This window comes from Otolemur garnettii, unplaced genomic scaffold (assembly GCF_000181295.1).
Source record: "Otolemur garnettii isolate 467f Iridium unplaced genomic scaffold, OtoGar3 scaffold00014, whole genome shotgun sequence".
NCBI classification, from domain to species: Eukaryota; Metazoa; Chordata; class Mammalia; order Primates; family Galagidae; genus Otolemur; species Otolemur garnettii.
Window position 1 is genome coordinate 17,357,977 of NW_003852409.1, and position 24,725 is coordinate 17,382,701.

General features: G+C 47.5%; 1 protein-coding gene across 1 annotated transcript; it reads right to left on the reverse strand.

The window, feature by feature from the left end:
- Positions 1–9,103: 9,103 nt before the first annotated feature.
- AMBP (alpha-1-microglobulin/bikunin precursor) lies at positions 9,104–23,503 on the reverse strand. The gene is made up of 10 exons (XM_003785395.2): positions 23,299–23,503; positions 21,933–22,075; positions 20,655–20,731; positions 19,463–19,579; positions 18,878–18,979; positions 18,127–18,173; positions 11,726–11,807; positions 10,383–10,550; positions 9,899–10,072; positions 9,104–9,245 (listed from the first exon to the last, which is right to left on the reverse strand). The coding sequence occupies exons 1-10, from the start codon at positions 23,410–23,412 to the stop codon at positions 9,208–9,210; spliced, it is 1,062 nt and encodes a 353-aa protein (XP_003785443.1). The 5' UTR covers positions 23,413–23,503; the 3' UTR covers positions 9,104–9,207.
- Positions 23,504–24,725: the final 1,222 nt, after the last annotated feature.

Sequence of the window (24,725 nt, forward strand, 5' to 3'; positions counted from 1 at the left end):
ACCCCTCGGGTGTCCCAGGGCAGCGCCTTAGAAACACACCTATCTATCTCCCCAGATCAGGAAAGGAGACTTTAAGAATATAAAGCTGACATTTTGCTTTTTAATATAAGAGAGGAAAAAAGAAAAGACATTTTCCAGGAAAGTATAGGCACTGTCTCCACTCTTTAATAATTTTGTTTCCTGACATTTTAGCAATTTTTACCTAGTTTGGGGGATTCGTTTTATTTCTTCAAATTTGATTTAGACTCTGCTAGGAGGCACTGAATGTCTATAACTTATGTTTTTTGGAGTTTTGTTTTTACTTGCCCCTTTTGTCCTCGAATCACACTGTAAACTAGCTCATCTCAGTGGTATACTCAGTATCCTAAGGTTTTTCTCAGCCTTCCCTGTATAGTTCTATTCTCATGTTTTGGGCAGCCAAGACCAAGATCTTGTCTGTACTGTTTGGAGACCAGGGGTGGGGGAGGAGTCACAGATTCCACAGATGCTGTGGGGTTTGGCAGAAGCCATAGGGGAAGCAGTTGGCTTAGGAGCCCTGAATGTAAGTGAAGAGCCACCCTCCTGGTCCGCCGTGTCTAGTACCGCGAATGTCTGCTTTCTGTACCTAGAGTGCATTACACTACTCGCCACCTCTCTGACCCTTACTGTTCCACAGGGACTCCTGAGTTGATCTGTAGTCACATCCACCACACCTCAGATCCGCCACAGCCTCTCTTCCCTTCCGAGGACCCCAGGGTTCTGGGGTCCCCATATGCACCTCAGACCTGTTTCCAGGACAGTGGTTGAGTGTGGTGCCTTGCGGGCCAGTTGATATTCTGAGGGTGGCAAGGCATTCAACTTGATACTGTGAAAGGTGTTATTAGGCTCTTCTCTCCTGTTCCCTAGCCATTACAATTTAGGTTCTGCATGCACGGTCCAATGCCAAGAGGGTGGTACCATCCGGGCCGATGCCCAACCCTCATCCTGCCTACCAGTGGATAAAGTGCTAGTGGTCCCATGTGGCCCAGTAAACATGGCCGTGGGACAGAGATGGTCACACTAAGGGCTACAGGCTGAGAATGACTACCATTGTGGGGAGCTGTTTGCAAAGGCACCATCTACCATCCTGAGTCAACTCCACCCCTTCCCAGTAATAAAGCATTACTCAACTGTAAGATACCTCGACTACAAAGAGCACTGTACTGCAGCCCTCTCCCTGGGTCCGTGGCAGGAGAAGGAATGAAGTTGTTTGAAAAACTCAAGAAGACTTAGGATCGTGGCCCCAAACCCTGCCCTGGGAACCAAGCCTGCACACTATGCCTCATGAGAACTGACCCAGCTCTCCCCTCCAGAATCTTGAACATACAGAGATGGCTCAAACTGGGCCATCTCCCCATTTGCCCCCAATAAGCCGTGGTCTCAGGAACCGCCCTGTCATCTATTTCCTCTCCTGCAAAAGTTATAGGTTTTTCCTACTGGGGGCCCACCCTCAAATGAGCCTCCATCTACACTGGAGCAGAAACAGGGAGAAATCTGAACAGGAACCTGATGTCACTTCCTAGAGAGAACAGAAACATCAACAGACTTTTCAGTTGGACTTTTGGGGGCATCCCAGGTGGCCTTGGGGTTGCTGGTGATGGGCAGACACTTGCAGCAAAAGCCTCACTTGTGCCAGGGAAGGCACCATGACCTGAAGACTTAACCACACAAGGAGGATTGGAGCTGCCCACTTCATGGGAACAGAACCTCGAAGCCCATCCTCCCTCTGCCTGGAGCAGAATTGTGCTCGGAGTGTCCCTTTTTGGGCCAATTCATTGAAAACTGGGCATTTCTCTTTTTTTGTAAAGCCATCAGAAGCCAAGCCCAGATGTGCATTGAGACCACTCACCATTGTCTGGAACATGAGATGTCTGCCCTCCAGAAAGAAAGAGTAAGTCCTATCTAATATCTGTTCGTAGGTTGTCACCTCCTGTCCCATCTTCCTTTCCACCTCAATTCAGTACTTGGGTTGGGCTTACCCCCTGCAAGTTTCCTGTGAATGCCACTAGGTACCCAGAATTCTGTCTTCTGGGATTGCCTAGTCCGGGTAGATAAGGGGAATGGCAGGTAGTCGTTTCTTTCTTGCAACCCCTGGTTTCTCCAGAAACTAGTTTCACAAATAGGAAAGGCTGTATCAAGGTGCCCTCTCAGTCTGCTTTCCCACACAGGCTGTTCTGAGAGTGCAAATCCTGCTGCAACCAACAGCTTGATAAAACCCAAAGATCTCACAGGTCCAACCACTGGCCCCCTTGTCTCTAGCAATATCCACCTTACCAAATTCTAGTTCAGCCAAAGGATTGAGACCAGTCATTCCAGCTCATCTCCCAGCACCTGACCTAGCCTTCACTTTTGGAAGGATTTTGTCATCTCCTCCCACCCCCAGGTCTGAGACCACCATAGGTCTATCTACCACAGGCCTTTGGGGACTTAGGGATGAGGAAGTTGGGCCATTTCTACCATGTTTTCAGCAGGTCAAGGTGGTTGCCTGCTGATCAGGGTCAGCTCACCTTAAGCCACATGATTCCCAGAACAGAAATGACCTTTGTTTTGATATCCACAGACCCAAGAGGGGAGGGGGAAGAAAATATATCCCCACTTAGCAAGTCTGTTTCCCCCATAACTAAGGTCAGCTTGCTTCACCAACAAAGCCCAAGCCAAGGACTGCAGCATCGTGGCTGGCCCATTGGACTTGGAATGGCCCAAGTAGTCCACCAAGAGCAACAGCGCCATCCTGGTCACAAATGGATGTCCTTGTCCCAGTTCTTTGTCTCCTGATGTGTAGGCTGGCCCAGCCAGGTCTCCCTCCAGTGTCATTCAGAAATCAGAAAACAAAACAGGTGCCATCAGAGCAAAACTGGCTGTGCTTCTCTGGGGGAGCACAGAGGTCACCTACTGTGTCACGAACAAGGAAGCTTCAGCACCATCCCACTTGGGAGCTTCATGCTTGGAATTTGGGATTGGCTCCTTGGCTGGGAAAAGGGTCCTGGGGTTTCCTGGCAAGGCCAGAAGGGCTGTCCAGTGACACACATGAGAAGCTGTGGGTCTCCAGGATTCTAGGAAGACACCAGGTGTGTGGACTGCAAAGAGTCCTCTGGGTTTGACCTTTTATCTCCAGCACTTTCAAGAAACACCAGAGAAGAATTCCATAGGGTATGTTTTCCACTGTGAAACTGAACCTCTGTCTTTAGGAGTCCCTGTTCTTGAGAAATGCTACCTGCTTCCCCTGGACTTGGGCTGGACGCCTTGAAGAGTGGGTACCTGGAGGCATGTTAGGGATTGAGCACATGCTGTCTGGGAAGATGGAAGATGGGATATGGAGGGAGAAGGGAGGGCCTGTGAGATGGCCCAGCAGGGGACAGTACCCAGATCTTGTCATCATGATGGATGTGCTCAAAAGAGGAGAAGCACCTGATGAGTGGCCAAGTCCATAGCTTTGCCCTTGCTGTGGGAACAGTGGCAATGCCTCTGTCTCTGGGATGCATCTGGAGGAGGGCTTGTGGGAAGGCAAATGGTTTAGACAGAACCAAGAGACTAAGTAAAGCCCAGCTGTCCCCTGGAGCCAGTGGACAGGAGCTCTTGTCCTGGCCAGCTGAGCCAGCGGGAGAACTGGGAAGGAGGCTATCCCTCCCTTCACTGTGGCTAATGTTTGCTAGGCCAGTTATGGTGAACCAATGATACAGTGTTTTCCCTCCTCTGTTTCCCTCCTAGTTTCCCCTTTTTGGGGTTTTCTGGGGATTTCGTTGTTGTAGTTGTTTTTCTTCCTCATTTGGGTTTGAGGATCATGGTTACAGGAGCCCTTTGCTGAAGGATCCCCGTGGTCTCTGAAGAGGTGCCTGCTGCGAGTGAAGATCGCCAGGTCCCTGTTGGACACGTTCATGCCCCCACCAACCACCACAGGTGTCACTTTAAGGATTTAATTCCTGTATGGGGAAAGACTGGCTGGGTTTGCAGCTCAGGTCCCACCCTCCCGTATGTCTCAGTGGGCACCTTGACTCTTCAAACCAAAATTCCTTAAAGGGGCACAGCCCAGCCTTGTCTGCAACCTCAGGGGCCTGGCATTCCTGCAGCACTTCCAAAGTCCAGGCTGGCACAGACTATATAGTCTGGGGCCCACTGGAAGGAGGCATTCCTCCCACAACCCAGGTGCCAGCCGGTTTCTGCCTAGGACCCTCCCTCTGGCCCGGCCAGGCTTCCCAAGTGGTGAGTGTGCAAGGTTGTGGACTGACACAGGGCTGGGCCTCAGCCAGTTGGGAAAATGCAAGGGCCACACTGTAGGGCTGGGGACCCCCAGACCCCAGGTACCTCCTCCAGGGCCATTCAGATCCCAAGCATCAGGAAATCATTTTTTTTAAACAACCTGAAGCAGAGATATTTTTTAAAAAGCGTAAATTATTTTGAGTTTTCTGATCCTACCTTTTCCTTTTCACGTCAGTGAATTCGTTCACATCAGGTAAATCTTGAGAAAGCCTTGGTGCCCTCCTCCCCCCCACACTCAGTAACCACGTGCGTGCACACCCATCCTTTCTCAGTAGTTAAGACGTTCTAGGCAATACCATAGACACATCTGACTGTGTCTCTCTCTTCGAGTGCAAGAAACTCAAGTCATCTTAAAAAAAATACAAAAAAAATTTACAAAAAAACAAACACAAAAAAATATCTTTTTTAGGCCAGAGTTTTCTACAGGTATTAATGAATATTTTTCTTAATCCTTATAAGTTTTATGTGTTTAATATTTCTTAATACCGGTAGCATTAATTTATACTTTTGTAGCAACACAATATTTTTATAAACAGCCAGTGCTTGGCTCAAGTCTTCACGAGGGGTTTATGCAGGGCCATCTTGGGGACCCTGTGTACCATGTACTGTATTTAAAAAAAAAAAGTTACCTAGTGTCACACTTGCTGTGTTAAAGTTGTGTGCGGTCTCCTGTATCGTTGGTGTGGATCCAACAGCTCTCCAAGGAGTCAATTGCATGGGGGTTGAGTTGACAGTTCTTGTGATATGTAAAACCCCCGAGACCAAACTTGAGGGTTCATTTAGGGTTTTCTGTTTGTCCTTCGGGTTTTTGTTTGACTATGTTTTGGTACTGTTTCTCCATTTACAGCCAAATCAGTTTCATGATGTTTAAAACTTTTACTGATGTCAAATGGAGGAAAGGAATAGAGAAAAAAAAAAACTTTTTTTTTACAAAGTAATAAAAGTTTAAAACTGAGCTGTTTAAATGTTACTGTTTTCTACCTGTGTCTGTTTTTGTCCAAAAGTGGAACATTTCCAAGGGAGAAAAGGAAGGTTCCACTGGGTTCCTTAAATCACCAAAAGCCCCAGCTCAAGATTCAGTACCTCCCCGAACCCCTGAATTCTTGCGACATTATTTCCCAGTTGGTTGACGCCAAGGCAAAAAGACGTCCTTTTAATGGTTAGAGAGGATCAGTTGCATAAATGATTTCATGTCAGTGTTGTATTTATGGTTTTACAATAAAACAACCTTTAGGAAGATGCAGTGTGTGGTGTTTTTTTCTTGGGTTTGGGAATGGGCCATGCCACCCTGAAGGGTGCAGTAATTGGAGATGGAGTGACAGGGCCACTGGGGTTAGAGCTCACTCCATCCCCAGGGAAGGATGTGTGGGGCTGGGGCTGTGGATGTCCAACCTGGGAGCTCCTGGCTCTTTTCTAGCACTAGACCCAGCTCAGCTACATTGGATAAATGTGGGCAGGACGTAGCCAGGGAAGCTGTGACCCCGGGTGGGATGTGGAAGAAGGGAAGGAGTTAGTCTGAGTCCTCCAAGCCCAGTGCCTAAGCCCCACGTCCAGGTTGCCTCTGCCCTGTGGTCATCTGTCAGGCCCTCTCCCCAGCAGTTTCGGCCTCCCAAACTGTGTGGCATTTACAGCTATTGTGCATATCATCCATGTCCTGGAGAAGAGGGTCTGGTTTTTGCCAAATTCCTGATGGGATTTGGCAAAAGGCATGAGGAACTCCACGGTGAGTGGTGGGAGGCCTGCCCGGGTGGCCTTGCCTGGACCCTGACATCTTGTGCAGCTACAAGGACACCAATGCTTTTCTTCAGTGGAACTGAGCCAAAGGCAAGAGACACCCCCCAGCAGGCCTCCTATTGCTGAAGCAGACTATTAGGAGGTGAAGCTGCCGTCCTGCCATCCAGGTAAGTTAGTCACAGACATCCCAGGCCTTGGCTTTACTAGGTATGAGTAACTACTTAAAAATAGAGGATGTATCCACTCCAGTCGCCTGAGAAGCTGCTATCAAGTCGCATGTGTAACAGCATGAAGAGGCTGGTAAACGGGGCCAGCATCCCAAAGAGCAGCAGCCCTGCCCTCAGACCATCCTGCCAAGGGTGGTTCATGCTAAGTGGACTTGTGTGGACATTCCTGAGCCAGCAGTTGAAGTTTGGGTCGGGGGGATTCTGTGCCATCTCCGCTAACAGCCGTGAGTCTTGCTGTGGCCCAAGAAATTGTCCCTCATGCCTTAAACATGACAATCAAATAAGGGCCAGGAGCCCTCAAAGTTGAGAGACCATCTTCTGGATATATTTTTTTAATGTTTTAAAAAGGAAAGAAAAAAAATGTATGTTTCTTGCTTAACCAACCACATTTCTTTTGTAACAGAAATGAGTTGAGTGGGACCAGTACCTTCAAGAGGAAAACTTGAGGTGAGACTATTTAAGAATTGAGTGACTCTTCAGGGAAGGGGCATCCACTGTACTGAGGATGACTCCTGGTGCTTTCTGAGACGACCAGTGTGAATTTCTGTGACTCCAGGTCCCACCCCCAAGGGATAAAGTCAGGAAATATATATATGTATATATGCGTGTATCTATAGGCATATATATATTTTTTTCCTGGTTTTTAGTGACAAGTTGGAGCTGTGTCACAGAGATAAATGCCTTAGGGACCAGGCTGGTTGGCCAACAGGGCCACACCAAGAGATGCCCTTCTAGGGGATCTCGATCTCCAGTAAGCTTTGGTCTGCTGTTAGCATTTAGAATGCAGGCTCAGGGCCCCCAAGACATCCGTTTTCAAGAGAGTTGAGAAACAGATGTTTATGTGGAGGCTGAGTTTTTAAATGGTGAAGTCAGAGCTTGAAAAAATACCCTGGGTGCCAAACGGCCACTTGGCAGCCCGTGTACCTGTAGCCTGCACCTTGCTGGTTAACCATTTGCCTTTCATTTTAGGTCACCTCAAAATACTGCTCTTCAGAATGGCCCCATCACGTTGCCTTTGACAGCTAGCCCTGGTGGGAAGCATATATGGAGGGGGACGGGGTAGAGGTCAGGACAGGGAGGACATTTGGAGGGCTTTTGTCACATCCCTCTGAACAACTGCCTCCTGCCCCTGACCCCAAGGAGTCCCAGCCATGGCCACAACACTGTCCCTTAGAACAGTCCTTGGCTCGGCCCCTGTGGCTCAAGTGGCTAAGGCGCCAGCCACATACACCTAAGGTGGCGGGTTCGAATCCAGCCCGGGCCCACCAAACAACAATGGCTGCAACCAAAAAATAGCTGGTGGTGGGTGCCTGTGGTCCCAGCTACTTGGGAGGCGGAGGCAGGAGATTCGCTTGAGCCCAGGAGTTGGAGGTTGCTGTAAGCTGTGAGGCCACGGCACTCTACCCAGGGGGACAGCTTGAGGCTCTGTCTCAGAAAAAAAAAAAAAACAGTCCTCTCTGCTGAAACCTGAAAGTCCCAAGATCAAGACTCTGGGGAAGCCAAAGGGAAGGGATTGATGTATCTGACCCAGGAGGCTACAAAGCTTTCTACATCCAAATCCTTCCCTCTGGGCTCATCCCTCAACAAGTGGCAGGGAATCCTCCCTCTTTCATCCTGACAGGTCTCAAGCAACCCCTGGACTGAACTAGTCACAGGCTCTTAAGAGGCCAGTCACCACCTGGAGGAATGTGGGCCCTGCATGGGTTGTCTGCTGCCAGGGTTAGCTCTCCTCAGCACACAAAGCTGGGCAGCATTCATCGAGGCTCTGGGTGGATGCAGTCAGCAAGCAAGAGATGTTTATATTACAAATCAGCCAGGTGTGGTAGCTCGCACCTCTAATCCTCGTACTTCAGGAAGCTGAGACAGGAGAATCCCTTAAGCCCAGGAGTTCAAGACCAGCTTGGACAATATAGCAAGACCCTATCTCCTCAAAAAAAAATTATAAAATTAGCCAGATGTCATAGCACACACTCATCCTAGCTACTTAAGAGGCTGCGGCAGGGGGATTATTTAGGCCTAGGATTTTGAGGCCCAATCAACTATGAACTATGAATCACAAACTACAATCAGGCCACTGCATTCTAACCCAGGTAACAGGACAAGACCTGTCTCTGAAGGCAAGAGAGATTTAAAATCAGATGTTTGTAAATCCAGTACAGATAGGCAAACTGGAGGCTTGGAGTTGTGTCTTTGGATCAGCTTGGCCCTTGAGCTGTCCTGGACAGACAGCTCACCTACTCTCATTCCCAAGGGAAGTGAAGCCAGGTCAGGCCAAGGGCCTACCTGGTTGGTTCCAGACATAACCCGAAGGCATGCTGGTGAGCATCCTCCTTCCATGACAAAAAGCCAGAGTAAGGATCCCAGGGCACAGGGATCCTTAAGGAAAAAGAGCGGAGGCTTTCCATCTCCTGCCAGCTGAATCTGAGACCTGGGCTACAGTTGAAATAAAACATTGGAGAGGCATTTGGTGTGGCAAAGGACAGGAGTGTTATTTCAAGTCCTTGTGGGCTGTGTGCCCTGAGCTCCCTGGGCAGAACAAGCAAAATGATTTCTTCTGACCCTGGGTCACATGACCCCTGCTAGGCTTCTCTCAGAAACAAGTGCCCAGAGTGTCATCTTCTTTTCTTTTCTAGCCTTATTCAAACAAAGCAAAACTATCCCATTTTACACTATTATGCGGTAAATAGAACTGTGATTTATGTTTCATAATTTGCATAGCAATTTCACATACTGAAGACAGCTCTATTACGTCCCAGCCATACCTTTCTCACTGCTATGGAAAGCTGGGGTACCCATATACCCACCTCGGTTTTGTACCCCCCCCCAACTCCCACCACCTTATACTTTGATGATAATGGACACTCAGAACACAGACTTTTGGTTTTTATTTGTACCTAGGTCATTTGGCCCCAGCTTGCATGGGGCCCTGGGACAGACACTGGCCAGCTCCAGCTTACAGACGAGCCAGGGATCAGGATGAGCCAGGAATCGGCAGCAGGTCCTCATCCCCTGTGGACACAGATAGGCTCAGGGAGGGAACACTTGGGATGGAGGATTGGGGAGGTGCTCTGGAGAGGGAAGGCACCCTTGCTGAAGGGCTGATCTCCACAGGGCATTGCACAGAATGATCTGATTTTTTTGCCTTTTCTATTTTTCCATAGGTGCCATTCTCCAGGGGGAAGATCAAGGTACAGAACTCTTGACTGGCTGATGTTCCCTGGAATGCTGTCATTGTTGCCACTGGTTCAGTGTGGTCATTACTAGTAGCAGGTGCCATTAGCTGAGTACTAACTCCGGGCCCGGCCCTCTGCAGCCAGGAGGCAGTGGGTGCTTTGTCCCATTTTACAAGGAAAAAATTGAAGCTGAAATTGGCACTTGCTCAATGTGGCCGCCATAAATGTGGTGGCACCAGCATTAGTGCCACTTCACATGGCATTACCCATGCCTGGCTATCACGCCCCGGATGCCCAGTTCCAGCTGAATTAAGGCCTCAGGTTTGGCCTTATTTCACAGATACGAAGCTGAGGCCCAGAACATGGATAGGCTGCTCACCAGACAGAGTCTAGAACTCAGCTCTGCAGACCCCCACAGCCTAACAGGACCCTCCCACGTAGACCTTGCCAGACCCTTAGCCCAGCCTGGCACCCCGCAGGGCTTCCTACCATCACCAGGGACACCACAGTACTCCTTGCACTCCTTCTCTGAGTAGAACTTGTTGCCGTTGCCCTGGCAGCCGCCATAGACAAAGAGGACACACTTGCCCTGGGCAGCATCAAATGCCCAGAGCTTGTTGAAAGCTCGGCAGGGGCCAGGAACTATGGGCAGATTGCAGGCCGCTGTGGGGCAGAAAGAGGCCATCAATCATCCTTGCAACCATAGACTGGGCACATCCGGGGCTGCTGGGACCCTGCTTGTTTAGAACCCTTGTCTCTTCTTTGACAGGTGAGGAAACTAAGGTCCACAAAAAGAAAAGTAACTTGCCTGGGGCCTTCCATGTCCTAATGTGGAATTCTGTGATTTCAGAAAACTTGCCCTGGAGTTCCATCATGGAAACACCCTCAACTCCCTTTTCAGTTGGCAGGTAGTTTGCTGAGTGGGGACATTGTCACAGGGTGTAGAATACACAGAGGCAGGACCCATATTCACCCACGGTTCTGCAGGTCTGCAGACAGTCCTTCTCTGAGACAAAGTTGTTGCCGTTGCCCATACAGCCACCATACTGGAAGGTCTCACAGGCCATGGATGTGCCATTGTAGAAGTACCTTTTGGTCAGCCCCATGCAGGGACCGGCAGAGTAGCCCAGCTGGCAGGAGTCTGGGGGAGGGAAACAGCAGCACTTCCCAATATGCACAGTGCATTATTATCAGTGAGGCACATCATTTCATTTTCACCTCTATACTAAAAGGAAGGATTATCAACTCATTTCTAGATGAAGAAACTGACCCTCAGAGAGGTTAAGTGAGCTGAGATTCAAAACCATGTCTCTTGGTCTCCAGAACCAATGCTCATTCCACTCTGTGAGGTGGGAAGTGACTCAGAGACCAACCATCCCCCATGTTGGTCTTATCTGCCCCCAAATTCTGTAAGAGAAGTTGATATCATCACCAACCTCTTGGTAATGCTGCTCTCCTGACCCCTTCACTGAGTCCCACTCTCTTGCCTTTGTACTCATTGTTCCTCAGCCCTGGAATGTCTCTCCCTGCATAAAACTACTTGGATGCCTGACCACAGCAGGGACTCCCCATCCCCACTCCATCCTCTGAGCTCCTCCAGCCCCTTAGCTGACCCTCCTATTAGGGCCCATTGTGTTCTTTGGACTCCTCTCCAACTAGACCAAAAGGGCCAAGACAACATGAGTGGCCTATCCTTGTGACCCCAGTGCCTAGCACAGGGCCCGGACAGAGTGCTGAGCAGTTGGAGAGAGAGTTGTCCATGGACAGTGTCAACTACACAGAGAACCCTTACGCCCTTCCCCACTTGCTCCTACAAGAGTACTGATGTCACCTAACAGGTTTAATGTAGGGGTATATGGCACACCTCTAGGGTGAAAGACTCAAGGACAATTCAGACTTTACCTTACAAACACAACAAATGCAAACAATGTAACCTAATCTATATACCGTCATATTAACCTGAAATTTAAAAAAAAAGAAAAAAAAAACGTGCTGATGGTCAGCCCAACAGGCAGTTACCCCATAGACTAGATGAGAAGCCAAGGCCAGGATGCCACACGGTCACACAGGCAGGGCAAAGATTAGCTTCTCATAATGGAGCTGACAGTCCCTAAGCTCAGGACCAAGCCTTATGTTCCTCTCTCCCACCATGGCTCTGGCACAGTGTGAGCTACTTGCTTTGCCTTTTCTCAGCTCAGCCCTTGAGTCTCTAACAGATAAAGAAATGTCACAGTGATGAGAACATCCAGGGTGAGCCAACCATCAGCCCCTTGTCTGGAGCACGGCAGAGAAGGTGAAAAGGCAGGTGTTCATTACCTTCTTTCTTGGTGATCTCGGATACTAGTTGCCCAGTCCCTGATCCTTCGTCTTCTTGGGGTAACACAGCCCGCCGGGCCCTCTGGGGAGAAGAAGAGAAGAAGCTGTTTCTGGCATCTCATCACTACTGTTCATTAGTATCCCTGGAATATATAAATAGGTCCTTTGCTTTGGGAATCAGGGTATAGATAGAAGCACAGCTACTGGATTGGTTAATGGACTGTTCACCAAATCAACCTGAACTCTAGAATGGGCATCACAGGATAGATTTCTGGACTGAAATGAAAATCAGAACTATGAGATATCACAATACCCAATATTCAACTTCCAGTTGAAGTGCCTAAAGAAATACAATAATGGAAAAGAATCTCTCCCAGAGTTGAAAATCAAGAGAAAACAGCATTCTTAGAAATGTGGAGGCATTTTTGCATGACACAGTGTGGGCACAACTCATTTGCAGGAAGGGCTGCCCAGACTATTATTAGCTGCTTGTGAAGGAAAAATCCATCCAGAGAGAAAGAAGGAACCTCAAGACTGACCCTAACTCCTGGCTATGGTGGTGAGGACTACAGCACAGGGTAGGCTACCAAAGCTGTCAAGAGAGTATATGGGTATAGGGTGCTCAGAGGAGGGGTCCCAGGGCAATTAAAGAAGGGATGATCAGGGACTACTGGCCACCAGGTAGCCATCCTGTTCACAGGTGAGACCTGGAACTTAAAATGCTAGAACTAAAGTGACCTTCAACTTTATGCTTTTATGGTACAACTGAAAACTATGAAAACTGCCAGGGACTCTCGCTCTCTGCCAGACCCATCTCACGATGATGGCATATAGGTTTTCCTTTGTGAGGCTGGAGAATGGAGAAAAGTCACGGGACAAGTTAAATGATGCTGCTGCTCAGATGAATTGGATGGAACTAAAGAAATATCCCCATAAAATAAAACACAGGATAACAGTAACAGGAGAAAACTAAACCATCAATGAAATTCAAGATTATAGGCACCAATGTAACAGTGATGGAAATGTACACATGGAAGAAGAAAATTATCAGACATAGAAAACATGTTGAATTTAACTAATAGTAGAGATAATAAACTGCAGTTTAGATACTATAGGAAATAATCCACATGATAGAGATTCTAGAAGGAGAGGAAATCAATATAGACATCAAAGAAGAAAACTTTTCTGAGTTGAATCACCAATAACAAGGAAAAAGGAAATCACACACACAAAAAAATCAATGAATAGCTCTTTCTTAGATGTTCCTAAGGATAAAGAGCCTGATGGCCCTCAGAGTAAATGATAGCATTTAATGACAAAAGCCTCAGAGCAATATTTTGAGGGTTATAAGAGAAAAGGCTGTAACCCAGGGATCCTTCATTGGTCCAAGCTGTTGATCATGTGATATAACTACAGAAAGACACTCAGCCATGCAAGGGTCCAGAAGTTTGCCATCCATGCAAAAATTACTTGTAGAGCTATTCCCACCAATTGACAAATCTAAATGCTAGACATTGAAGATCTTATAGCAAAGAAATGGTGGAAAGCTATAAAGCAAATAAAATATAGAGTTAAAAAATAATTGCTAATAATGTAGATATTTGAAAATTCTTTTTAAAAATGTAGAGAAAGAATCTCAGATCTTATTCACAAAAATAGGTACGTAAGAAACATAGCTCGGCGCCTATAGCTCAACCGGCTAAGGCGCCAGCCACGTACACCTAAGGTGGCGGGTTCGAATCCCCAGCCCGGACCCGCCAAACAACGATGGCTGCAACCAAAAAATAGCCGGGCGTTGTGGCGGGCGCCTGTGGTCCCAGCTACTTGGGAGGTGGAGGCAGGAGACTCGCTTGAGCCCAGGAGTTGGAGGTTGCTGTGAGCTGTAATGCCACGGCACTCTGCCCAGGGGGACAGCTTGAGGCTCTGTCTCAAAAAAAAAAAAAAAAAAAGAAACATAAAAGGATAAAAATAAACAGAAACAGAAATACAGGTGTGCTATATTTATGTCCTTTGTAGGAGGAGTCATTGTTTCATTCTTGACATTGATAAAGAAATATAGATTTATTTGAGATCTGTATTAAGATAACAGATGGAAACTCTTTTCAAAAGTTCTTTCTAAGTTTGTACCTATAATCCCAGCTACTCAGGAAGCTGAGGCAGGAGGATTGCTTGAACCCAGGAGTTTGAGGCTGCAGTGCCTCAAACTATACTCCAGCCTGAGTGGCACAAGGAGACCCTATCTTTAGAAAACAAGAACAACAACAAAGAAATTTTCATGCCGAGCACTCTGGGAAGCTGAGGCAGGAGGATTACTTGAGCTCAGGAGTTAGAGACCAGCCTGAGCAAAAGCAAGACCCTGTCTCTACTAACAATAGGAAACAATAGCTGGGTGTTGTGGTGGGTGCCTATAGTCCCAGATACTTGGGAGATTGAGGCAGGAAGATCACTTGAGTCTAGGAGTTTGAGGTTGCTGTGAGCTAGGCTGATACCTGGCACTCTAGCCTGGGCAAGCAAGACTCTGTCTTAAAAAACAAAATAAACAAAAACTCTCCCCAATACTTAGCAAAAAATTTTAAAAACACAGCCCCCAAATTCTGATCAATATCATTTAAACAAACAAAAAGGTCATAATTTAAACCCCAAAATTTTAAAACTGGCAATCAAGAAAAGAAACAAAACATTCTGGAAGTAAAAGAATGCTTCAGCAGGGTATAGCTCTTAACCGTTAATTACTCTCCAATCTCCAGGACAGGTATGTCATCAGAGTTAGAATTCTTCCTAGTACTTCCAAATCCAGAGAGAAGAAAACTGAGGGGCACCCCATCTTTTCCTTTCCTGACAAAGTAGTGAAAATGGCTTCTGGGGAGAAAGGGTAAAAAGGCAAAGTAGACTAGGGTTCAAGTCTAATGGAAGTGAATGTTCTGGGGCTACACAGTCTAATGCTCCAGGCTATTTTGCCACTGGACAGATGTATATCACAATACCCCCAAACAGACATGAGCCTTATATAGGATATTTAGCAGTCCTTTAAAAGAGAAGCAGAGGAAGGATGTCATGAACTGAATTGTGCCCCCCCCATTCATATACTGGAGTCATAACTCCCAATACTTCAGAAGGTGACCTTATTTTGAAATAGGGTTGTAATTAAGATGAGGTCATTAGGGTGGAGCCTAATGCAATATGAATGGTGTCCTTATAAAAAGGGGAAATTTTCACACAGAGACATGTATACTCTAATAATGCCATGTGAAGATGAAGGTAGCAGTTGGGGTGATGGTTCTACAAACCAAGGAAAACCACTGCCAGCAAACCACCAGCAGCCAGGGGAGACGTATGGAATGGAGTCTTTCTCATAGCCCTCAAAAGGAGCCCACCCTTCCAACACCTTGATCTTGAACTTCTGGCCTCCAGAACTATGAAATAATAAATTTATGTCATGTAAACTCCCAGTCTGTGGAACTTTGTTATGGCAGCCCTAGAAAATTAATACATACGGCTTTAGGACCCACATGGTACACCTTGGGGCAGCTTTTCAGCCATGCCCTTTCACCATTCCTTTGGAATTCATAAAGGTAGATGAACACAAAATACCCAGACTTTATACTAAAGTAAGGATGGGTTTGGGGGGAGGGGAATTGGGATTAGACTCAAATTTGGTGGAAGAGGGCCAAGGATAAATGACACTTCCTCCCCACCATATCAGCAGTCTGGATACAGCTGACTGTACAGGGGCAAACTAAAGAAAACTGGCAGGGAAACTAAACCACCTCGGAAGTGAATAAAAAAATAAAGTGAACAAAGGTAAGAGCCCAACTGTGCTGAGCACTGACATAAACTGCCTAGATTTCACCTCTGTGATGGGCTTCAGCTGCTGGAAGTTCTGCTGTCAGATGGCCCTAGAGGTCAGCCCATTTGGAGACTACCTCTGCTAAAGGACACATTTTACCCAGTTCACTCTCCCTCCTCAGTCTGATCAACGTGATGGAATTAAGGTCCTACCCCTTTGGACCATCTTGGGACAACTCTGAAGTGTTGTCCCCGCTTCAGAGGTACCTGCAGAGTTGGCTAAGGTATCCTGACTTCATCACAGCTCCACTTCTCCCTGTGCCCAATCCTGCCTGCCTGCCTGCCCCTCACAGCTCTTTATCCTGTGATACCAGGAGAAAACAGAACTTAAAGAACAGAAGGAAATGCCTCAATGGCTCCAAGCTATAGAGCTACTTAAGCAGAACATACTAATTTCAAGAGAAGGCTCAAAGATGAAATGCTAAAACAACAGAATAAGATGAAGAGTGAATCCAGGTCTACACAGATAAATTGAGAAACAACATAACATAAATTCAGAAGGAGTAAATTAGAAATAGTAAGAACAGAATGACTGCTAAAATAGAATGACTATCATTAAAGAAAAGCCACTGATAATCTCAATGAATGCAGATGAAACAGACAAAGAGTCGAAAGCAATTGTGGAGAAACCAGTAGATGTGGAAGACAAAGATGCACCGGGATGAGAGAATAAATGTTCCTAAGGTAGTAAAACCCAACAAAGAGAATGGGAGATGAAGCCAATGGAAGAGCGTAAGAAATTTCCCTTAAATACATACAGAAGAAATGTAATCTGCATATGGAAAGAGCATGTTGTATTCCAGGAAATTTTTGTATTGAATTTTCAACACCAATACATGTCCTGGTTAAGACGCTATCTTTAGTGATCATTTTCCCAGGCATCTGGGCATAAGAAATAAATTGTCTACAAGGAGAAGAAATATCACACTGGGCTCAGGGTTTTCAAAGCAGTAATTGGTGCTTGAGAATAACGGAGCAACATATCCAAAGTTCCAAGGTCATGACTTGAAACTACTACACTCAAACTACCACACTGTGCGGTATGGACGGTGTCAAATAATGGAAGAATTCATGAATTAAAACACCCACGAACCTTCCGCAGAAACACCATGTGGCAAAGAAATGGCAGTGGTTAAGAAATAAAAATGAATAACTCGGAAACTATGTTTAGTAAAAGTGAATGTAAAATCCAGCAAAATACACAACTACTACAATAAGACTCTACAGATTTTGACAGAAGAGATGGGAATTGCACCAATCAGGACAATGTAAATGACCAACGGAAGAGGGGCGGGAACAAAGTTTGAGAACCCTCATGTCTATCTTTCAAATCATGGAGGCAATAAACATATTCATTAAATGGATATATAGCTATGCCAGTCTCTTAAATATCTCTTCACAGCCTGGACTTATTTTAGAAGAATCTTTAGGACATAAACCTCTCGTGATAAAAAAATATTTGAGGTTCAAGAAAGTGGTGGCTGATGGCCCAGACCTGAGGCTCAAGAATATTGGGGGTCCAGTTCTTTTTAATAAAAATTTGAATAAAACTATAAGTACTTTTAAAAATTAAAGATAGCATCTACAAAATAATCCCACTTAGTAACAGTATAGCTCTAAATATTTCTGTACATTTATCCTTTTCTTCTGTCTGTCCTTTTATCTACATATATGTCAAGATTCCTGGAATGATGAATGCTAATAGTTTTGGGGTGGTGAGAGTTTAAAAAATATTTTACTTATCTTTACGCATTCCTGCATTGTTTTAGTTCTTTCCAATAAGCATGTGTTAGTTGTATAAAATCAGCGGTCATTTTTCTTTAAAAATATAGGAGCAACTACATAATATGTTAGTAGTATTAGTTCTACTTTGGAATAAGGACATTTTGTCTTTTTTCTTTTTTGCTTTTTTTGTGGATTTTCAATTTGGAGGGTATGTTTCTAAATAAATATTACATATGTTAATATACACATACATACACAGACGCATATACATATATACATATGCATACACACATGAGTAGAATAAATTAGGATCTATGACTTCCAAATAATCAGAGAAAGAAGAATGAATCGATACAGCAAAAGGTGGGAAAGTAAAAGAATAAGGAAGCCCAGAAGATGAGAAGGCAGCACAGGAGATGAGATGGTTTGAGAAGCTGCTTATTCTCAAGTTTGCTGTTGTTTAAGGAAATCAGTTGACTTTATTTTCACATATCGAGTATTATTATTTCATTATTAAGTGTTTCGTTTCTTTTAGGTATTTTTAGGCACTATGCTCAGCGTTTTTCTACATGTCACTAAATACTAGCACAACCCCAGAAGTTAAGCGTTTATCCCATTTCAAAGGTGAGAAAAGTGAGGTCCAGATGGGGAAGCAGCCTGCCCAGGGGCAGAATCAAGATTGAGTGCAGGTGGGCCTGCCTTTAAAACTCATGCCTGACACTACCTGCACTCAGCCCTCTCAAATTACTCCACCCCCACCACGCCAGGACCTGAGCGGGGCTGACCAAAACCCAGTGTGCAGGATCCCTGGGTAGCAGTGAGGTACTCACAGTGGGTGGGGTGGGCTCTGGTTCTCGCTCCCCGGGGACACATTCACCTAGGTCAAAGGACAGGAGACAGGAGTGAATAAGAAGACGAAGCTCTGGGGCAACCTGAGGCCCAGATTTGTTTCTTTTACAGAGTCAGGCAGGCATTGTGCAGGGACAGGTCTGGGCCATCAGCCACCACCTCATGAATGGGGACTTGCTCAAGGATATTCACAGGAAAAGCAACAGACTGGTGGATGCACCCTGACTACCATCTGTTCACCCCACCCTGCCCCAGCAGCATTATTTCCTCAGCATCATCACAAGAACTGCAAGAGCTAACATTTATGGAGCACTTACTAGGCACAGGGCTTCATCTCCTTGGCTCCTCACAGTAACTCATAAGAGAGGCATTGTTATCCCCATTTTACAGATGAGGAAAATGAGGCTCTGAGAGGCTGACTAACCAGCAGCCACACAGCTGTTTGAACCCAGGAGCCTGACTCCAGACCACATGCTCTGTTGCCTCCTAAGAGGTACCTATGGATTCCAAATACAACCTCCCTGAGACACCCAACAATAGACTGAATTGATTCTAGTCCCGGCCCTGCCAGGTACCAGCTGTGAAACTTAGAGCAAATCCAGCGGCTTCCTGATTATCCTACAAAGAATGAAGGTGGGGCTGGGGTCCCTGTTTATCTCACAGGATTACAGTAAAGACCCAGGACCTGGGATAGTCTCTGAGGGCCATAAAGATGGGCTGGGTGCCATGTACCTCTGTTAGCCAAGGTGAAAATGGAGTTATCAGGGATGCCCACACCCTGGGCGACCGCTCTGAAGTCCTGCAGGAGGCTTTCCCTCAGCTGTGGCTCCCGCCCTGCAAGAGGAAAGCAGAGAAGACACATAGAACACCAGGCGCCTGGGCCTGCAGGGCCTGGGACAGTTTTTCCCAGTGATTTTCATTTAGGGAAAGTTTGAAAACTGTTGAGCCAGTTCAATCTTGAAATACTTCCAGAAAGATAGGCTCCCAGGGAGGAAGCGGGGTCCCTCCTGGGCTCCAACCAGGGCCTCCTGTGTCCTTACACAAGGCTCTGCCCACTGAATCTTTTAAGGGCATGGAGGCTCTGGAATTCTCTGGGTCTGGAATTTTACAGATCAAAACAAGAAGATTCCACCTTAAATGGGAAACTCAGATCTACTCCCTCTCCAGGCACAGCCAATGCTTGTACCTTCACCCTAACTGGAGTTTCCTAAGAAGGAAAAAGCAAAACTGCCTGCTCCTGTCCATTCCACTGAGCAGAGATCAGTGGTCTCCTCCCACCCCTGGTTCTGACGGGCTCACCTAGTTATAGGACATTACCATAGAGCTTGGCGGTCATGGTGGGCCCGTGGCGGCGGCTGAATTTCTTGGTCAGCAAAATGGCATATTCATCATAGTTGGTGTGGACCACGTAGGACTCCATGGTTATGTTCCATTCTGCACAGACATGCAGGCAGACCGAAGGGATCAGGGCTGAAGGCTCTTCTAGCTGGAGACCCAGCACCTGTTCATCCCTGCTTCATTCCTTCACCCATCATCTATCTGCCCATCCCTTCCGTCTAACCATTTGACCATTCATCCATCTTTAGTCTCTCTCTCTGCCCACCCATCTATCTCTTCCATATATTCATTATTAACCAATTCACCATCATTCTATCCACCTCCATTCATCAATCCATCTCCCTTCCTCCCTTCTTTCCCCTGTCAATCCACCAATGTATCCACATGTGTTTATCCACATATATATTTACCAATCCATTTTACTTGTTCAATCACTTTTTGTCCATTCATCCATCTAGCCAAAGATTCATGTTTTCTTTTATTTATTTATTTATTCATTTTTTTAGAGACAGAATCTCACCTTATTGCCCTTGGTAGAGTGCCGTGGCATCACAGCTCACAGCAACCTCCAACTTCTGGACTCAGGCAACTCTCTTGCCTCAGCCTCCCAAGTAGCTGGGACTGCAGGCATCCGCCACAATGCCCAGCTATTCTTTTTGTTGTTGTTGTTGTGGCAGTTTGGCCGGGGCCAAGTTCAAACCTGCCACCCTCGGTATATGGGGCTGGCGCCCTACCCACTGAGCCACAGGCGCTACCCAACATCCATATTTTCGTCCCTAACACAATTATTCGGCACATAGAGCATATTCAACAAACACGTGCTGAGTTAATGAACAGGTTCATATACAAATGCTTCTTGGTACCATGCACACTGTACGTGGTAGATGTTTAGTCCATTTTTATCATTGAAGATGCCTAACAAGACATGAAGACTGGTGAGGTGAGCACCATCACCCTGTTCTGAGTGCACGTGCTGAGGCTGGGGGCAGAAGGGAGACAGAGAGGGAGGAGGTGAGGAGGAGGGGAAGGAGGAAGAACTGCTATTTAGGAGAAGACCAGATGGCATCTCAGCTAAATGGGAGGAAAGGTTACAGAAGCAGAGAGAGCTGAGGACATCAAGGTATCTTTGAGCAAAGGTGACAACATGGACGCCTCCTTCCACCGTACTTACTGGGCTTGTGATAGAGAAACTTCCCATCAGTGCTTGTTTTCTCATAAGCCCCAGAGATCTCCTCACAGACACCTTTCCTGGAAATAAGCAAACCAAAGGGCAAGTCACTTCCAGGAGAGCCTGTGGTCCTCTGACCCATCTATGGGGCTCTTTCTAAATGTCTCAGTTGGTTTTTTGGTTTTGTTTGCTTTTCAATTTGGAAATTAACATTTGTAATGATATTTCCAAATCTCATTTAATTCTCACTCACTTTTCATGTGAGGGAACAGAGGGTCAGAGAAAAGGGGACAAATCTATGCCATTTTCTTAGCCACAGGGCCCTAAAATCTCCTTCCTTAGTCAAATCTGCCCATTAGACTGAGGCACAGGGAGTTAGAGTGATGAATTAATGCATTCATTCATTTCTCATTCTGTGTCTCTCTTGCTCCCATTTCCTCACCTACAAAATGGATACTGATGATTTCTACCTCACATGGTTGTTGTCAGGATCAAATGAACACCAAATGAAAAGAGCTGACAGTAAGCACCATATACCTATTAGCTACTATTGTTACAGAGGTTACTGTTCATCCAACTCACATTTATTTTGCCAAGCTCTGTGCTACATGCCTGGGACACACAGGAGAGCAAGACAAGTCCTGGCCCCTCACAGAGCTCACGATGGCCTGGGGCAAGCAGGCCAGCAGACACAAACAGCATAAGTGCCCCAGGGAGGGGAGCATGAGATGCTCTAACAGCACAAGGAAGGACATGTAATCTGAACCTGGGAACCCAGGAAGGCTTCCTGGAGGTGGTGGAACCTGAGTTCTGAAGGATCCACAAGAATCAGCCCAGGGAGGCAGGGAGTGGCCTGGAACCTATATCAAGAGGTTTGAATCTTACTCCCAGGACAATAGGGAGCCATAGAAGGGTCTTGAGCAGATTTGACTTTTCAGAAGGTCTTTCTGGTTGCTGGGTAAGGAATGGATTGGGTGAAAGATTCAAGATTAGAGGTGGGAAAAGATTAGAGAGGAGTCCAGGGATCCCTGGGAGGCAGAAGTGCCCGTTCTGAGCTAAGGATTGCCCAAGGAGGAGAAGCAGGTTGCAAAACAGGCATCGTGTTGGGCCACTGCTCTTGAGGTATGGACAGGGCCCTTAAAAGGGCCACCTGTGTGAAGGACTCTAGCGGGGCCTGGGGCTGAGAGGCAAGGTCTCAACTAGAAGCAGAGATCTGGAACTTTGCAGGATATGGGCGAGAGAAGGGGCTCCGTTCCTCTCGGTGTCCCAGCCCACACTCACCGCCAGTGTGTGCTGGTCATGCTGATCTCCGCCTCCGTCAACCCCTCTCCCAGCACCAGTGTGCTCGTGGTCATCCGGTCCTTGATCCTCTTCAGCCAAGGGCAGGTGGAGCCAATGGCCACATTGTACCATTTCCCGTAGAACTAGGAGGCAGCCACAAGATCTGGGAATCTGGGTTTGCCTCAGCCCTCAAAGAAGACTTGGCTGATGTGTGCCCCCCTCACACCCCCAACCCACTCCCCACCCTGTGACGCATCCTTTTAAGTGATACTGTTTCCTGGCTAACTAAAGGGCACATATCCTGGAGGGAAGTCAGAGCCCCCAGGGTAGAGTTACACGCATCACAGTGAGCTTAACGAGGAAGGTGGTCCACAGAAGGCCTCACTCTCCTGAGATGTGGGATCTACCGAAGATCCCCAGCTATTGCTCCCAAGACTGGAGTCCTGTCTTGTACTCCTCCAGTGACGGGATGCTCACTGCCTCACAAGGCAGCCCACAGCCCACATTTGGAAGTATCTCAAGTGTAATGAACATGGAGGGACCATTCAGGATAGACCTGCTGCCTCCTTCTTCTGACATGGGAGCCAGAGAGCTAAAAGAGCCTCCCAGTTCCTGCAGGATGGGCCTATGTGGCTCCCCAACCACCCCAACACTGCCCCATCCCTAAAAGTAAACAAAGTGCATATGACACCACAGCTAGAAGGGTCTGTGAGCCCCATCCTACTCCAGGCCACCCTCTGATTCAGGGCAGAGCTGGGGCAGGAGGCAGCCCTGGGACCCTACACCCACAGCAACAGGCCCTGCTTTGGGCTCTCCCTATGCTCAAGGTCTGATGCCCCCAGCCCTGATCTCTGTTCTGCCCTCTTTCTTCCCATAAGCCTTCATCAGAGCCCCAAAGCCACTGGGCACATGCCCACCCTGTGCCTCCCCAGGCCTCTATCCACAGCCAGACCTGGGCCTGAGCAGAGGACCCAGGACGAGTTAGCAGAGAGATGCTGTAGGGCTGGGGGACTCTCAGAAAGCCAGGTGCCTGTGGAGGATGTTGGGGGGCCACCCACAGGACAAAGTCCTCTCTGGGGTGGGTTCCCATCAAAGCTGTGACTCCTCTGGGAGCCCACAAGGACCACAGAATGTGAGGTTGTTTTACTCATACAACATCAGGTGAGCGAGTCCTACAGAATGGCGGAGGATAGAGTCGTTGCTCAAAGAAGCCCAGACTCCCAGACGGTCTGAGCAGGAAGGGCCTTCTGGGGACTGACCACTGAAATTCCAGGCAGGGAGACTGAGATCCCAAGACAAGCCAGACTTGCCCAGCAAGCTGTTTGGATACCCAACCCCACGACCACTGCCCATGAGGCAGCCTTACCCGAGAGATATCAAAGTTTTCCTGCACTTGGATGTCGTCAGGTGGTAGTACAGGGTCAGCACTCACGGCCAGGCAGGCGGCCAGCAGCAGGAGCAGGGTCCCAGGACTCTGCATGGCTCTGGGCTCCTCTGCGTTGGGGGTCTCTCAGGGCTTGATTTGACAACAGAGGGGCCACCACCTCCCTTCTCAGGACTGTGGACTGAGGCCTGTAGGTGACCTTGGTATTTACCCTGCTCAACTGGGACCAATCAGGGCCCCAAGGCCAGCTCTGATCGATCCCTGTAACCTGGCCAGGGCCAGTGAGACCAAAAGGCCAGAGTGGTTGTTTCAGAAGAGGCATTGGCCAAACACAATGGGGCCCAGGTGTGCCAGCCCCCAGAAAGGCTTCTCCACGGTTTCCCACCTGTCACTGGGGCACATGAGGATGGAGAGAACCAGCAACATCTGGCCTTTTCCTACTGGTTCCTTCCACCCAGACCTCACGCCCCTGTGTCCAGCAGGTGGACCTGATTGGGCCACTTCTCACATGAGAAAACTGAGGCCCAAGGGGAGGAAGTGACATACCAGAGACCACAGGGAACTCAATGGCAGAGCCAGCACTAGAACCCAGGCATCCTGTCCCAATGTTCCTTCTCTCACCCTCCAGCTCCTCCTCGTCCTTGCAAATTATAGAGAATTATAACAACAGCTTCTACTCACTAAGCATCTGTCATGTGCTATTCTGGCACCAAGCACTTTACATGGGCCACAGGATTGAACTGAATCCCCACAGCAGCCTCATGAAGTAGATGCTGTTTGTCCCCTTTACAGACAGAGGATTTAAGTCTCCGTGAAGTGACTTGCCTGGGTCCCTCGGTTGGGAAGTGGAGTTGCTGGGAAAGGTGGCATTTGGTATTGAACGACAGTACAGACTCAGGAGCCAGACAGTGTCTGTAGAACTCACTGCTGTGTGAGCTTGGGCAGGTCACTTTACCTCCCAGGGCCTCGGTTTCCTCGTCTGTAAATGGGGATAATAATAGTTCCTGGTCCCTGGCATTGCCATGAAGATCAAAGGAGTTAACATCTGCGAAGCATGAGGACAGTGCCTAGCCTTAGTGAGAGTGGAATGCGTTTGTAGGAAGCTGAATATCGTCCTCTGCAAAACTCACGTCCACCCGGAACCACAGACTGCGGCCTTGCTTACAGATGTGATTAGTTAAGATGAGGTGGCCCTTGATGACAGGGAGTCCTAAATCCAGTGACAAGTATCTTCCTGAGAGAACAGAGAGGGAGACAGAGATATCGAGAGATGCCCAGAGAAGATGGGGCAGAGGTTGGAGGGATGAAGCTACGAGTCAAGGAGCTCCAGGGATTAAGAGCATGCCCCGGAAGCTGGGAAGAGGTGAGGAAGGATTTTTCCCTCGAGCTTTCAAGGGAAACGTGGTCCT

Bases quoted from the DNA above. Each gene is read 5' to 3' on its own strand.
- AMBP (XM_003785395.2), bottom strand. From the start codon at position 23,412: ATGCAGAGTCCTGGGACCCTGCTCCTGCTGCTGGCCGCCTGCCTGGCC. The intron at 20,732-21,932 runs GTGAGTGTGGGC...GCTTATTTCCAG, and splicing joins ATGACCAGCACACACTGGCG to GAAAGGTGTCTGTGAGGAGA. The intron at 10,073-10,382 runs GTGAATATGGGT...TCTGCCCCACAG, and splicing joins GCAGACCTGCAGAACCGTGG to CGGCCTGCAATCTGCCCATA.